The sequence below is a fragment of the Amphibalanus amphitrite genome, unplaced genomic scaffold (assembly GCF_019059575.1).
Source record: "Amphibalanus amphitrite isolate SeventyFive unplaced genomic scaffold, NRLGWU_Aamphi_draft 000001F_arrow, whole genome shotgun sequence".
Lineage (NCBI taxonomy): Eukaryota > Metazoa > Arthropoda > Thecostraca > Balanomorpha > Balanidae > Amphibalanus > Amphibalanus amphitrite.
The window spans coordinates 997449-1012369 of NW_024881499.1; the positions used below are offsets into that span (position 1 = coordinate 997449).

General features: G+C 49.5%; 1 protein-coding gene across 1 annotated transcript; it reads left to right on the top strand.

Annotated features, from left to right (window-relative positions):
* The first annotated feature begins 4905 nt into the window (after positions 1-4905).
* LOC122391293 (solute carrier family 22 member 7-like) lies at positions 4906-6894 on the top strand. Its single transcript, XM_043385120.1, has one exon. It carries the CDS (start codon positions 4906-4908, stop codon positions 6673-6675), a length of 1770 nt encoding a protein of 589 aa, XP_043241055.1. The 3' UTR covers positions 6676-6894.
* The last annotated feature ends 8027 nt before the right edge of the window (positions 6895-14921 follow it).

The window sequence follows — 14921 nt, forward strand, 5'->3', positions numbered from 1 at the left end:
GTTGCTAGCGGACTAAGCCCGAGGTGAATAGGGGGGGGGGGGGGCAGGCACTGATACTTATTTCTTTGCTTGAAATAGCATACAACAATAATATGCGGGAACACCAAGCAAATGCACAGCTGTAGAGTGTGGGTGTAAACGAAAAGCCCAGTTTTCAAGGATTTTATGACCACGAATGTTCGTTTTTGTACGCTCCCGTTCAGCGTGACTTTTTCCAATGCTGATGGAAAATGAGACTTTCTTTTCTTCAAACCAGAAAGTTACATCAAAGTAGGTAGCTACATAAAAAAGTGTGTTCTGGGTAGTAGTCACATTATACCTACCTATCTTTAACCCGCACCGGGCCAGAGGTGTTTTTGAACACCCCCCCCCCCCCTGTGGTTTTTCGGAGATATCTCGAAAATTGGCACACCTGTTCAGCATAGGCGGCGGAACGGGGAGGGCTCCGGGGCACCGTGCCCCCCTTTGATTTTGGCATTTTAACATTAGCCCTATGGGCGTTCCATGGAAAGAATGGGACCAAAAGTCGGCAGTGCCCCCCCCCCCCCCCTTAATTGAGGGTGTTCCGCCGCTACTGCTGTTCAGGCATCTTTTCTACACATGTTGTGAAAATTTCAGACCCAGGGCTCTCAAGGTCAGGTCACCAGGCCACGTCAAGTGACCTCACCTCAGAAAAAGTTGCAATCCTCGTCATAGCTACACCGACTGAACGATCGCCTTGAAACTTTCAGCGATTAATAAGAATAACAGTATGTACAAAATTAGATCTCGGAAGTTTGATATCAGTGACCTAAGGTCATGTCAATTTTGCGACTTCTCCAATATAAGTCAATGAATGGGAGAAAATTGAAATGCGCCTATTCTGGATGAATGGTGCTCAAAACCCTCTCAAACATCAGTTCATAGGTAAACATGACACACTGAATCGGAAAAATGCACCTGTGACCCCTCTATGTGCCCCTGCGGTCATCTCAGGTCATTAACGGTCACCAGCAGTTTTTTTTTTTTTTGCTATAACTTTTGATAAGGACGTGCTAGAGCGATGAAAACATGTCAGATGTATTCAGCTCGACATACGGATCGACTGATATGCAACATGGCCCTTTTCGGTCAGGTCATAACATTGACCTGAGTTCAAATTTTCAAAATGACCTTTCAAGGTAAAAAATAGCTCTTTCGACGAGTCTCGACAAGAGGAACACGATGCTGCCAACAGTAATGTCGTGGCACTGTTGTGTCAAAAGTTATTGCCGAAAAACAGTTTTCCTGAAAACTGCTATTTTACAGTTTTTGCCCTCTAGAGACTAAACCGTTGACCTGAGGTCAAATCTGAGAACAATAGTCAGAACTCAGAAAGGTCTGTAAAAGGGCTATCGAATGCACTTTTCCGCGGCGCTGTAGCTCATATTTGGTTCCGGAGTTAGCCGTTGGCGGTTTCCAAAATTGTTGAAATGGACTACATTTGACTTTTGATGACCTCTGGCGACCTGACCTTTGACCTGACCAAAAAAATGACCGAAGTGTTACCGTCATTAATTTCGACGCTCTTTCGAATGCCGCTTACCGCGTGTCGCTACGTGGCCCAGGAGCCGAGTTAAACGGGGGGAAGGAGGTGTTCAGATACCCCTCCCCCGGCCCGGCGCGGAAGTCGCGGAGCACCGGCCCGGCGCGGGTTAACAACTGCCTTGATTAGTGTGTAAATAAACGTATGACAAACAATTACCTATCTCAAAGTGTATGTGGGTTCTGGTCGTGGGCAGCGAAAAAAGCAATTCCAAGCGCATTCTTCAAACATGTCACATGCAGTGGCGGATCCAGGGGGGGGGGCAAAATGGGCATTTGCCCCCCCCCCAAACGGCATAATTTTAACATTACGCCTATGGACGATGCATGGAAAGAATCGATAAATTGTTATGGTTTGCCCCCCCCCCCCCCCAAACCTCTGAGCTGGATCCGCCTCTGGTCACATGAAGACGAAACACGAAAATTGGAATGATTATTCTAGGTCCTCTGTGACTATATATTACTGAACGGTTCTGGGAATATATACCAGTAAAACGCCTTTTGGGCGAAGAACGAGCGAGCGAGATAGTGAGTCCTGCACGTGCCGAAGGGCGAGAGGGTACTTCCAACGGGCTTGTGCAAAGCACCCTTCTAACCGGTCGCTAGCGGTGTGCCAAATTTGAACACAATCGGCCCAGCCGTTCCTGAGATCTGGAAGCGGCATTCTGCACGTGCGCACGTGCAAACGGGGTCCAAAATGACTTTTACACGGCACCCTACTAACCGGTCCCCAAACGTGTACCAAATTTGAGCGCAATCGGCCCAGCCGTTCTCGAGATCTGAAAACGTCCCCTCCACGTGCGCACGTACAGTAGCACCCTAACCGCAACACATGGGAATGCATTGCCTGGTGGGTGCATACCTATATGCCAAGTTTCAGCGAAATCGCCCCAGTAATTACCGAGTTACTGAAATAGAAACAAATTTGGCACCTCTTCTTTTTGTATTTTGCACGTGCAGTGGGGGTCACTCACATAGATCAAGAGTATCCGACCTTTGGTAGAAGGGATGCAGCTACCCTATGAAAATTACCGCAAGACAATCGCTCAAGCCGCTGCTGAGATATGGGCCTCTCAAAATCACTACTTTTGCAAAACTGCTTGAACACCCTTGACTTTTCGCGAGGCACGTGCCACGACGGCCACTAAGATGTATCAAAAGTAATCAATTACGGGGTAGAAGGGATGGGGCTACCCAGCAAAAAAAAGACCGCAGGCCAATCGGTCCAGAGGTTGCTGAGATATAAGCCTCTCAAAAGCGTTACAGGCCGGGCCGGGCCGGGCCGGGCCGCTCATACTGAGATTTTTCCGTTATATTGAAAAGACTTCGCTTCGCTCGCTGCGCTCGCTCGCTCGCTCGTAATCACTTGCTCTGGAAGAAAAATGGAAACCTCGGTCTTCAAAAAATTTCCGGCACTCGGCTACGCCTTGTGCCTACAATCTTTTTTTAAAGACCTCGGTTTCCATTTTTTTTTTCTTTCCCAGAGCCGTTCAGTACTCGAGGGCAGCGCTTTTCGAGGAGCGCTGCGGCCCGGAGGTTGGGACTTTAAATTGTGAAAAAACGCCCGCCCGCCGCAAAACGCAAACACCGCAAAACGCGCAAAACGCACGCCCGAAACGCCAACGCAAACGTCGCAAAAAAAGAAACAAACAAATTAATGGCCGCCCGGAGCAAACCGGCAAAAAAACGCAAAACGCCGAAAAAATAAAACCGCCCGCATCGTACGCACGCTAACCGCCATCCGAAAAGCATAAAAAGCGCCCAACCGCCGCCAACCGCAAAAAAATTGTACACAGCAAACGACGCAAAAAAAGAAAACCGCCCGCATCGCTCACCCGCGCGCCGCCAAACATTAACACCGCAAAACGCATAAAACGCCCGCCCGCCGCAAAACGCCCGCCGCAAAACGCCAACACCGCAAAACGCACGCCCGAAACGCCAGCGCAAACGTCGCAAAAAAAAAACAAATAAACGCCCGCCCGCCGCAAACCGCAAAAACCGCAAAAACGCCGCAAAAAAAAATAAACCGCCCGCATCGCACGCACGCTAACCACCAACCGAAAACGCCTAATTTAGGGTACTACTGCACGTGCGCACGTGCAGGGGGCGCTTCCAGATCTCGAAAACGGCTGGGCCGATTGCGCTCAAATTTGGTACACGGCTGGGGACCGGTTAGTAGGGTGCCGTGCAAAAGTCAGTTTGGACCCCGTTTGCACGTGCGCACGTGCAGAATGCCGCTTCCAGATCTCAGGAACGGCTGGGCCGGTTGCGTTCAAATTTGGCACACCGCTAGCGTCTAGCGACCGGTTAGAAGGGTGCTTTGCACAAGCTCCATTGGAAGTACCCTCTCGCCCTTCCGCACGTGCAGGGCTCACTATCTCGCTCGCTCGTTCTTCGCCCAACAGGCGTTTTACTGGTTGTTTATACAGTGCAGGAAGGATCACGTGCAATGTTGCCTGCACGGCTAGGATAATGCTGAAGGGATATCTCTGCGTATAGGAAAAATATTTGGTACTACGTACTACGATGAAATATTTTCTAAGATATGACGAGGAATTGACATCGCACTGAAGCGGAAGTAACATTACTACGCGGAAGTAACATTACCTGATGGTAATGTTACTTCCGCGTAGCATTTGCTTTCCTGAGACGAGGGAGAAACGCCATGGGCATCTACACAATAAGATTCAAGCCAAGGCCACGGGAGGGACTACTAGTGAACTACCCCATTTCCAACACATACAAGTGCTTAACAGCTATCCAAAAGGACCCTAAGCTTAACCGGGCGTCATGACAGTCTGAGATGCCCTAACGCTATAATAAAAAGGCCCACACCAAGTTTCAGGAATATGCGATGCTACGGTTGCCTCTGCCCTTCGCGTAACCAAAATAGATTAGCTGGTTACAAAGATTGGGGTTAAAACTACTTAAAATGATTCTATTTCTTCGACAAGTGAGCCCCGACATGCAGGTAAGGTACACAGGACTGAGCGGACCACCCAAAACCATGGAAGTTTTGGACTACGAGGACACTGCTTCTATCACGTCTCTGAGTAATAATAGCCCACCAGTGAGGCTACATATGTTCACAGTCAAGTCACGCAGCCGCCGTGCACGAGGCCATTTACCGGCCACCCGTCGCCCGCCACCGTGCACCGTGCAGAAAGGAATGCAGCTCACGTGCGGCGCGACCCGTTGACCTTGACGTCACCCGCCCGCTCCGACGCCGTTGATCAGCGTAGTACCGTCTCACTCAGTCCGACACAGCTGGCGGCACGTGGACGACAACAGAGCAGACAGTGGTAGTGATTCACACCAGAGACTGAGCAGCGCCATCACAATATGTCGCCGCGCGCCGTGAGCGCCGAGCAGCAGTCCGACGAGAATGGGCTGCAGCGGAGTGACGACTCCGTTCTGTTCGAGGATGTCTTGGAGCGGTGCTGCGGCACCGGACGCTGGCAGGTGCTTCTGGTCAGCTACATGTCCGTCATGTGGCTCATCTTCCCGTCGTTTACATTGTCGATGATCTTTGTAGGCGCAACGCCGAAGCATAAATGTGTCGACGGGTTCGACGTCAACGCCACGTTTGCAGATCTTCCAGAGGAAGCGCCACGGTGTCACCCTCTCGGCGATAACAGCTCCTCATGCACGCGCTGGGCGTTTGACAAGTCCGTGTACGAGTCGACAGTGGTGACCGAGTGGAATCTGGTGTGCGCGAGGAAGCCGCTGCTCTCCATGCTGCAGTCGTGGATGATGATCGGCGCCATTGTTGGGTCCGTGGTCGGCGGGCAACTGTCGGACCGGTTTGGTCGCCGGCCGGTCTTCCTGCCATCGATGCTTTTCGTAATCGCCTGTTCCTTCTCTGCAGCACTGGTGAGCGACTACATCAGTTTTGCCGTGGTCCGATGTCTGACGGGGTTTGCCATGGCTAGCATGATCGCCAGCCAGTACGTGCTGGTGACAGAGCTGGGCGGCTGCAAGCATCGTGCTGCCCTGACAACCGTCACGTACTTACCGTATGCCTTTGGAATCATGCTAGTGGCGGCCGCATCGTACGGCATCCGCACGCGCTGGCTGCTGCAGCTGGCGTTTGCCGTTCCGTGTGTGCTGTTCCTGCCCAACTTCTGGCTGATGCCCGAGTCACCGCGTTGGCTGCTGGTCCAGCGCCGCCTTGAAGAGGCGTGCGAGGTGCTGCGTCAGGGTGCGCACTGGAACCGCCGAAAGATGCCGCCCGACGACCAGGTGCTCAAGATGATGGAGGACGCGCGGCGGGGACTGCTGGCTCGTGAAGCGGCACTGAAGGGCGACGGCGAAAGGCCCGCACTGGAGCGCGCCCTTGACCTGGTGAGAACGCCACGCATGCGCACTTACACCCTAGCCAGTGCCTATATCAGCTTTGCAATATCGGGATCGTATTACGGCATCTCGTTCGACATGACGCAGCTTAGCAGTAGTCCGCACTTGGCCGGCGCCCTCTCTGGGCTGGTTGAGGTCCCCGCATACCTGATTTACCCGATGCTCAACCATTTCGGTCGCTGTCGCTGTTACGTGTTTTTCCTATTCTCGACGACAGTGGCCATGTTTCTCCTGTTTGTCAAGAACGATGCCACACTATGGCTTGTGCTAGGTCTGGTTGGCAAACTAAGCATCTCATCGGCATTTAGTATGCGAAATTCGTACCTGTCTGAGTACATGCCCACTCAGCAGCGTGGCCTGGCGCTGGGCGTCAGTCAGATGGCGGTCCGGGTGGGCGGCGCCGTGTCTCCGTTCGTGGTGGACCTGGTGAGCGATGTGCACGAGCTGGCGCCGTCGGCCGTGTTCGGCGCCGTGGTGCTGGTGGCCAGCCTGGCGGCGCTGCTGCTGCCCGAGACGGCCGGACGGCCGCTGCCGGAGACCGTGGCGGACGTGGAGACAACCGGACGACCTATCGCTACGGCGGCAGCAGGAGGGCCGGGTCGCGGCCCGGCACCTGCCGCGGGCAGCGAGAAACCGCCTCCCGGCCGGCCGAAGCACAACGACACAGAGACCGGCGCCCAGGCTGCTGAGGCAATCGCTGCAACGCAGCGGCTCCAAGGATCCACCAACAGTGCCCTGAGTCTGAACGACGAATAATGGCATTATCTACAGAACGACTTCATACTGCATGCAGTGTAATGGAGGCCTGTCATAAGGGTAGCCAAATTTGGAAAATTCGAGTTCAAACAGCGCAGTCTATAGAGAGAGGTGATTTAGAGTGGCAATCAGTTGGTGTTTACTGTTAATAGTTTGTAAAACGATGACGTGGCAATGTCGAATATCGATGCCGTTGCAACACACGTCATGGGTAGTCGTGTCGCCCTACCTCTTGTCATCGTCTTTATGGGGACCGTGGAAGAGGATTTCGACAGCAGTCTTACAGGAACCCGAGTTCTACACGAGGTATACTGACGACATACTCGGAGTGTGGATCCATAGTCCTGCTAGTCTTCGATAATATTTCCGCCACGTCCATAGCGCACACCCATCGTTCAAATTCACCATCGAATCGACAGAGCAGACATCATCGCCACGTCCATAGCGCACACCCATCGATCAAATTCACCATCGAATCGACAGAGCAGACATCATAAATGCCCTTCTTGGATACCAGCATCACAGTCGAGTCCACGGGCAAGCACACCACTGCGCTATACATCAAGCCCACGTCGGCTGGAACCATCCTCCACGCCGACTCAGCACACTTGTGGAAGACCAAGCGAGCTGTGATGGACTCCCAAATATGACGTGCCATCTCCACTCTCCAGTGACAACAGCATCGGCAGACGTATCGAACAACATAAAAAAAGACTTGTGCTTGAACAACGAATACAGCATGCCAGGCGAACCATTAGCAGAGTCATCCATTGCTGCCAGACCTCAAGACCGAGAAGACGAGGAACGCCGGTAACACGGCTGGTTCTACCATTCATCGATGACCAGCTGGCCCCAACCGTACAAACCATCGAACACAAGAGTGGACAACAGAACCTTGGAGTGACCTGGATCAAAAGACCAACAAAAACCAGCTGGTACGCTCGGGCCGGAAACCACCTCCGTGTCCTGGTGGCTCACGCTGCCACTCGCGGGCTACAGGATTACTAGGGCAGGTGCCACAGTCTCGGAGTGGTATACCAACTTACCTGTATGTGAACGTTATGAAACCGGAGCCACATCGGCGATACTGTAAGTGACGTGCGACTGCGCTACAACGGACAGGACTGGACGCAAAGCAAACATCGCACGGGCTCTCTGCGGGGCGACCGCATCAAACCGTGACCAAAACCCAACATATCGCGGAAAAAAAAAATTTCAGACATGAAACATCAGCAGAGACAGAAAAATAGCCGAGTCGTTATGGATAAGAACAAACCTTCCAGCACTCAACACCAACATCGCATCCTGGGCAGTTGGCTGTGATTAGTTAGTGTGAATTGTTAGTTTAATGCGTGATATGTTGATGGAATAGTTCCATGACCGATTACTTTTATGGCAATTGAGATGTTGATTGATGCGTTATTAAATGCCGATGGTTGAATGGATCATTGAATGGATGATTGCATGGTCGATTAAATTGATGAGATAATGATTGATTGAATGGTTGATTGAATTGATGACTGAATGGAAGGGGCTTAAACAGGTGATTGAGCAACTGTAGGTATGAATGGCTAAGTGGTTGGCTAGACGAGACACAAGATAGTTATTCTGATTGTTATCTAGATATAGTCCGTAAATGCTTCGTTGGATAATTATATTGTTTGTAATTAGATAGCTTGATAGCAATTTGGTGGTTTATGAGTGACCTCATACCTATAGGTGTCTATGTGAACGATTTCATGTATTTCTTTTTAATTTTAGTCATGCGTTAGTTTGAAAGGCCGTGTTAGGTATACCTATGGAGCGAGAGTTGGTGGGATCAGTTAATACTTAATTCAGCGTTTTGTCATGTGTGACAATCAGTGTGTATTTGTAATGTGTGTGTCTTGTGTTGTCAATTTTTGAATTGATGACGGGATGTTGGCGAAATATATCCATCCATTTTAGGCTAAGTTAAGACTATTGAAGATAGTGCCATATATACAGTTACTTCTCCACGCTTACTCAATCTTATTAACCCTAGAACGCCTAGGGGGGGGGGGTTGTATCAACCCCCCCCCCCTGAGGTTTTTTCGAAGTGCACGCTAAACGGCTTGTCGTAGCGGGCTGAAATTTTCAATACCCTCTGGGGCAACCTTTGCGCATCTTTTGCCGAAAAAAAATTGATCGGGTCATGTCAGGTCACGGAGTTATGACGTCATAAGAGGTACAGCCTCCGGCCGACAGTTACCAAACGTGTGCGCCGAATCCCTAGGTTTTCTGCCGGTGATACCCACATTGTTTGATGGATCATGATGAAACTTCCCATGCATGTTGGGGCAAGCATTGGTTATCGTGTGGTGTAAGAAAATTGACCGGGTCAGGTCAGGTCACGGAGTTATGACGTCATAAGAGGAACAGCGTCCGGTACTATTTTTGAAAAGCGCCCGAACCACTATTTTGCTAATTCTTGTCACCTCAATGGGAATATGCAGCAATATTAGCTTCTATAAGGAGCAAATGGACCTTCCGAATCCAAAAATACAATCAGATTTCAAAAATTTAAATTTTGATTTTTCGAATTTCGGCCGCCGACTGTGACCTTGCCGACTTCCGGCGCTCCCAACGCGCCATTTTTAGAGCTAGGGAAACGAAATACATACCAAACGATAGAAAATTGATCAAGGAACACGATAGTGAAGGTTTCAAGTCGATATCTCCCACCGTTTTGCCGCAATCGCCGCGGAAAGTTGAAAAAAGTCTATTTTTCCGAAAATCTGACCTTTGACCGGTCAAAAGTAGGTCAAATGTTGACCTAGGACCAAAAAATATACCACCAATCGCGAGATCTCGTTGAGAGCAATCCGTTGTTTTTTTCCGCTAAGCTCTACGACCTTCCGTTTCGAAACGCCAGGGGGGGGTCGTAACAACCCCCCCCCTGGTCGTTCGTGTTATGAGAAATGGCCTGGTCGTGCGAGGGTTAACCTGCGCATGACTGGGGTATTTTCCATAACGCGAGTGCCTGGGGGGCTCTCCAGAGCCCCCCCCCCCCCTCTTATCTCCGAAACTACTAGGCTGATCGTCAAAATTCAAACGGCGTTTAATAGCCCTGGAAAAACTGTCGAACGAAACCTATTTTCATTGACCTCGAGGTCACCGATGACGTCAAAGGTCAGGTCAAAGTAAAAATCATCGGCATTTTTGCTTATTCACAATTCAGGCTCTGGCCGCCGGCTGACAAATCCGATCAGGCTCATTTTTGGTTTACGCACTCCTTCATATATGCCCTAGATACCCTGAGGGTACCGAACTTTTACTTCGAATTTTTCACGTCAAGGCCAGGTCATCCTAGGTCACGAAAATTGTACATCATGTAGGGGAAGTTGGGGCAATGCCGGAGTTGGGGCAAAGCCGAAATTCGAGATATTTCGAAAACCGTAAGACATGGATGCCACCTGTCAGTGATGCTCTGAAGCTTAAGTGACTACAATTATCGCATGTTTGTTACGAGTCGTCATTCGGAATACTTCGGCTGTGAGGGCGCCAGCTGAGCGTTTTCAAGGTACGCGTTCCTTGTACTACATGCGCCTTTGAAGCTGCATTTCTTACTCATTATGCTACCGTTTGTCTGGCCAATTCGGTCAAGTAATCTTCAGCATGTCTTTGCATAAGTGTGCTGCCTGTTTGAAATTTATACGGCACGTTGAAAAGTTATGGGCCTGCAAATGAAAGTATGGCTGGCTGGGGTAATGCCGAAAACGTGCAATTACGCACGTTAAAGCACGCTACGTGGACTTTACTGCTGTAGAATAGCAACGCGAATTTTTAGTCACACAAATTACACTTTCAACCGACACAACGGCCTGTTACCTATACTATAAGGAATTATTTACCTGGCATTTTCTTATCATATCACACAATTATAACTTCCAGTGTGCACCAAGCGTCCCTCTTAAAACGCGTGTCAGCTTTGATAAATTCTGGATAAAGTTTGAGATAAAGTGGCAAAACATCAATGTCGGCATTCCCCGTAGATCATTTCTCCCATTTTCGGCTTTCCCCGCAGTCCGGGGCAACGCCGAAAAAGTCACTTCTTTGATATTTTTAGTTTGTGCGCTTAACGGTATGCGAATTCATCAAATGCGCCTGGTATGTTTGAAAGGCAAAAGACTGGCCTCTCGAATGACGCCAACAAGAATAGCTTATGTTGTCTACCTTGCGTGCTACGGGCGTCAGAAAAAAAGTATTCGGCGTTCCCCCAACTTCCCCTATCGGTCACGTGACGCATGTTTTATGGTCCATTTTACTCGTAGATTTCCAAAATGATGTCGCCTGTGTTATTTGAGGTCATTTTCAGCTGAATTTACCGTAGGTCAAGTCACTTTCAGGTCAGAAAAGGTCAAATTTTGAAAATGAAATTTTTCAACAAAAAAGTGCCTCTCAGATGCAGTTTGAGCTCAAGAACACGATAGTGCCATTTAAATTGCTGTACGATCTCAAAAACGTTCCAAAAAATGGCTTTGAAAAATATATTATTGTAAAATTTTGACAATAATGCTAATAACTTGGCTATTTTTTAAGATATTGGGCTAAAACTTGCTACAGTAGTTCATAAGTGTGTGCTCTATTACATATATTCTGGCTTTTGCGAAAAATCAAAAACTTTTTGAAAAAAATCAAAAAATATATTTTTTTTAATTGTAAAAACATATTTTTCAAAATTTTCAAAATTTTGAAAATTCGAGATAGCAGTTTGATAGCCATGGGTATTTGTAGCCCACTGATTAAAAAAAATGGATCTAGCTTTGAAACTAAGCTCTTGAGAGCGTTTGCCGTAATTCAATATTTTGCATCAAAATCGGCCGACATGACGTAACCCTATGCGGCGACTCGGGCATCAGCCAGAGACTCGGGCATCAGCCAGCGACTCGGGCATCAGCCAGCGACTCGGGCATCAGCCAGCGACTCGGGCATCAGCCAGAAGTTTGAGAGATCGAGAACGAAGCAAGATAGCGACAAGCGCTAAATGGCATGGGGTACCTACCTAGGTGTAAACCACCGCTAATTGCTTCGTAATAGGTACGTTGCATAGGCATCCTTCGCCAAAGCTACTTCTCAAATGGCCACATGAGTGTTCAATTCGAAATGAGTCCAAAAACTACCCAGAAAAGTCGTAACGCTCAAATAAGTCACCCAAGGCCATCAAAGTTCAATGACCTAGACCTGACCTTCAAACGACCTTGAAACCCCACCATATCGCATGGGACATATAGGCACCATTTCATACCTATTTGGCACGTATCACAATCACAATCACGATCACAATCACAAAAAGTCTGAAAACGCACGAATAATATGTGGCTGGCATGCGCCGAATCGCAATGCCGACCTGACAGGGTCACGAGAAACAGGTCACAGGTCGAAGGTTAGGATATAGATCAGGGTCAGGAAAAATTTAAGGTAAGTATTTAAAATCAAATAACTATAGAGGATACCGCAAGCTTCGTCGACACCGTTCGCTCTTTCCACGCCGTATTCGCAAAAAAAAGAGGGGTCCATCCGACCCCATCCCACTATAAGTGCGAGGGAATGTTGATGACACGTGACCGACCTGTCCTCAGTCCTTAGATGACCCGTACCTATGAAACAAATATTGGCATTGCGTGTTGTGAGTACCTTCAGTGGAGCTTGCTACTTCCTGCAAGTTCAATCCTCTACAGTCTACGAGTACGAGGGCAATGCGACTTTGCGATATTTAGGTATGGGTCGTGCAGGGGTTAACACTTGACGTCATAGGTCAGTGACCCAGACCCGACCTGAAAATCTAGTTGATGTCGCAAGATTCCACTTGAATCAAACGTCAGGCCTCACTGTCGCCTCAGCCAGCCACCTCCTCGGCTATGCCACCTATAAAACTATATCGCTAGCACCAGGGGCGGATCCAGAAAATCTCCAAGGGAGGGGCCATTAGAAACCAGGAGGCCCCCCCCCCATAATCCCACCTGTTGGAGGCCCCATCTTCCCACTTGTTGGCCCCCCCCCCAAAAAAAAAACTGCGTCTATTGAGCTTATCTAGCTGTTCAGGCAACATCTCAACATCTGTGTAGGCTTGGAGGCCCTCTGTGCAGGTTAGGAGGCCCTGTAAAAGTGGTCATCTCTGTGAGTATAAGAGACCTCCAAGTTATGAAAAGCTTTACCAATCTTCTAACAAAGAAGTCTTCTCAGCTAGTCTTCTAAGAAATAACTAAGTGGGTAGGTTAAAAAAAAACTCATCGGATTTCGGCCACTTTATTTTCAGGAGGCCCCCTTTTCAGCTTTTTAACTTTTTAACTTTTTATTTTATTTTTGAAAAAAATCGGCCAAGGGGGGGGGCCATGGCCCCCATGGCCCCCCCCCCCTTGTATCCGCGCCTGGCTAGCACGCTCCGAGCAGCCGCGAGAAGGCCGTGAAAAGGCACCAGCCCGACACGTGACTGACCAAGTGGCGGTATCACCCCCTCCATACCACCCCCCCTCCCCGAGGCCCTCGGCTGGGGAGTGATTCCGGAAGAAGTTACGTGGTAATGGATAGGTACATACGGTTACGCGGGCTTCCCGCCCCCAAACTGATCAAGCTGCAGCGCCAGCAATCGACTTCGAACCGACGCTCGAGTTCCAGTCCGCTGCCGACGCGTGCTGCGCGGACATTTGGTTGGATGGGCCATGAGAGCTCACCTGATTGTAGTTTGGTTGGCGTCACGCGCCCCGCGCCGCTCTGCCCTTTACTCCGAGCTGATGACGGGGCGCCTCAATCAGTTGCAGACCGACCGGCACCGTCCGATGACTAATCTTGAAATCCAGCATCAAAAGGACATGGCCCAGGAAAAATGGTAAAAATGGTCAGGTTGGGTTCAGGTAGATAAGGTTGAGTTTAGGACCAAACAGTCTTACTACTGGATTTCAATAACCTATACGCGCGCGGAGATGGCGGGAGCGCGGACGCGCGGTTCCTGCCCCTGCGGCAGCCGTTACGATAGCGTATAGACCGCGCATTACACAGCACAGGCGTATCAGTATACCACACCACATCCACTGCGATACATTCCACACACATCTCTCGGACATACCTACGCACCCCGGCTCACCATCTCCAACCAGTGTGTGTGTGTTTTTATATACCTTGTCTCCAACATTCCGCGGCTCACAGTTCGCTCACAACGCAGGACGACAGGGCGCCTGGGGCGATTTGATCAAGGTTCGTGAAATTCACACGTGATTTTTACACGTAGAAGGCCATGAAGGGGGAGAACTTCCAAATGTCACGTGACTAATATGCCCTCCGGCGCCCTGTTTTCACCGGCGTCCCAACAGCACGCAAGCAAATAAAGCGTCAAGGATAGCCCAAATAGCGGTATTTCTGCAAATACCAAACAGCTGCCAAATATTGATTTTAACGGTTTTTGATATTTAACTTATTCCATTTGCTTCTTTTAGCATGACATAAATATATTTTGTTTTAGTTGAAAAAAATTAATGTTCATAATGTTGCAGTTAACTATATTTGTGCTTATTTAACCCGCGCCGCACGGTTCGTGGGAAAGTCATTTCATCCACAAAAGAAACGAAATATACCATTTTTAAAGCCATAGGCGCGGGAGTCGGGGGGGACAATGGGGGCAGCTTGCCCCCCCCCCCCCCCAGCTCTGGGGCCGTGGGGGCGATGCCCCACAGCTTTGAGACGGAATACCACACTTTTTTGCAAATGTTTTCTTTTTTGTTGAAAAAGCCAAGGGATGAAAAATAAGTGGCCTAAAACCGGTGAGAAAACTAGATTTGGGGGTACACTAGGTTGATCTCTATTATAGTGTGCCCCTTCCCCTCCCCCCCCCGTCTGAACGTAGTTCCCGCGCCCCTCTTGAAAGCTGACGGTGAGCTGATTCTAAAAATGTGTTTTTAACAAAATCGTTCGATGGCCTTTTTCAAAAATTGCGTTTTGGTAAAAACTTGATAATTTTTATTGAACAAGCTGTCCAGGACATGCTTAACCCTCGCCCGTATTGGTGTTTTTCCAGCCGCGAACGTATAAGGGGGGGGGGGGTCCGTTGGACCCCCACCCCTTGCCGTTTCGCCCCTGATCGAGCTAGAGCTTCGCGGAAAAAACGAGCGTGTTGCCCGTGACGAGAGGAAGCCGATGATACCCAATTTTAAGGTCCTAGGTCATTGGTTGACATTGCAGGTCAGGTCAATGACCCCAAAGGCGGGAAAATCGGGACCTGTTAGAACGTCGTA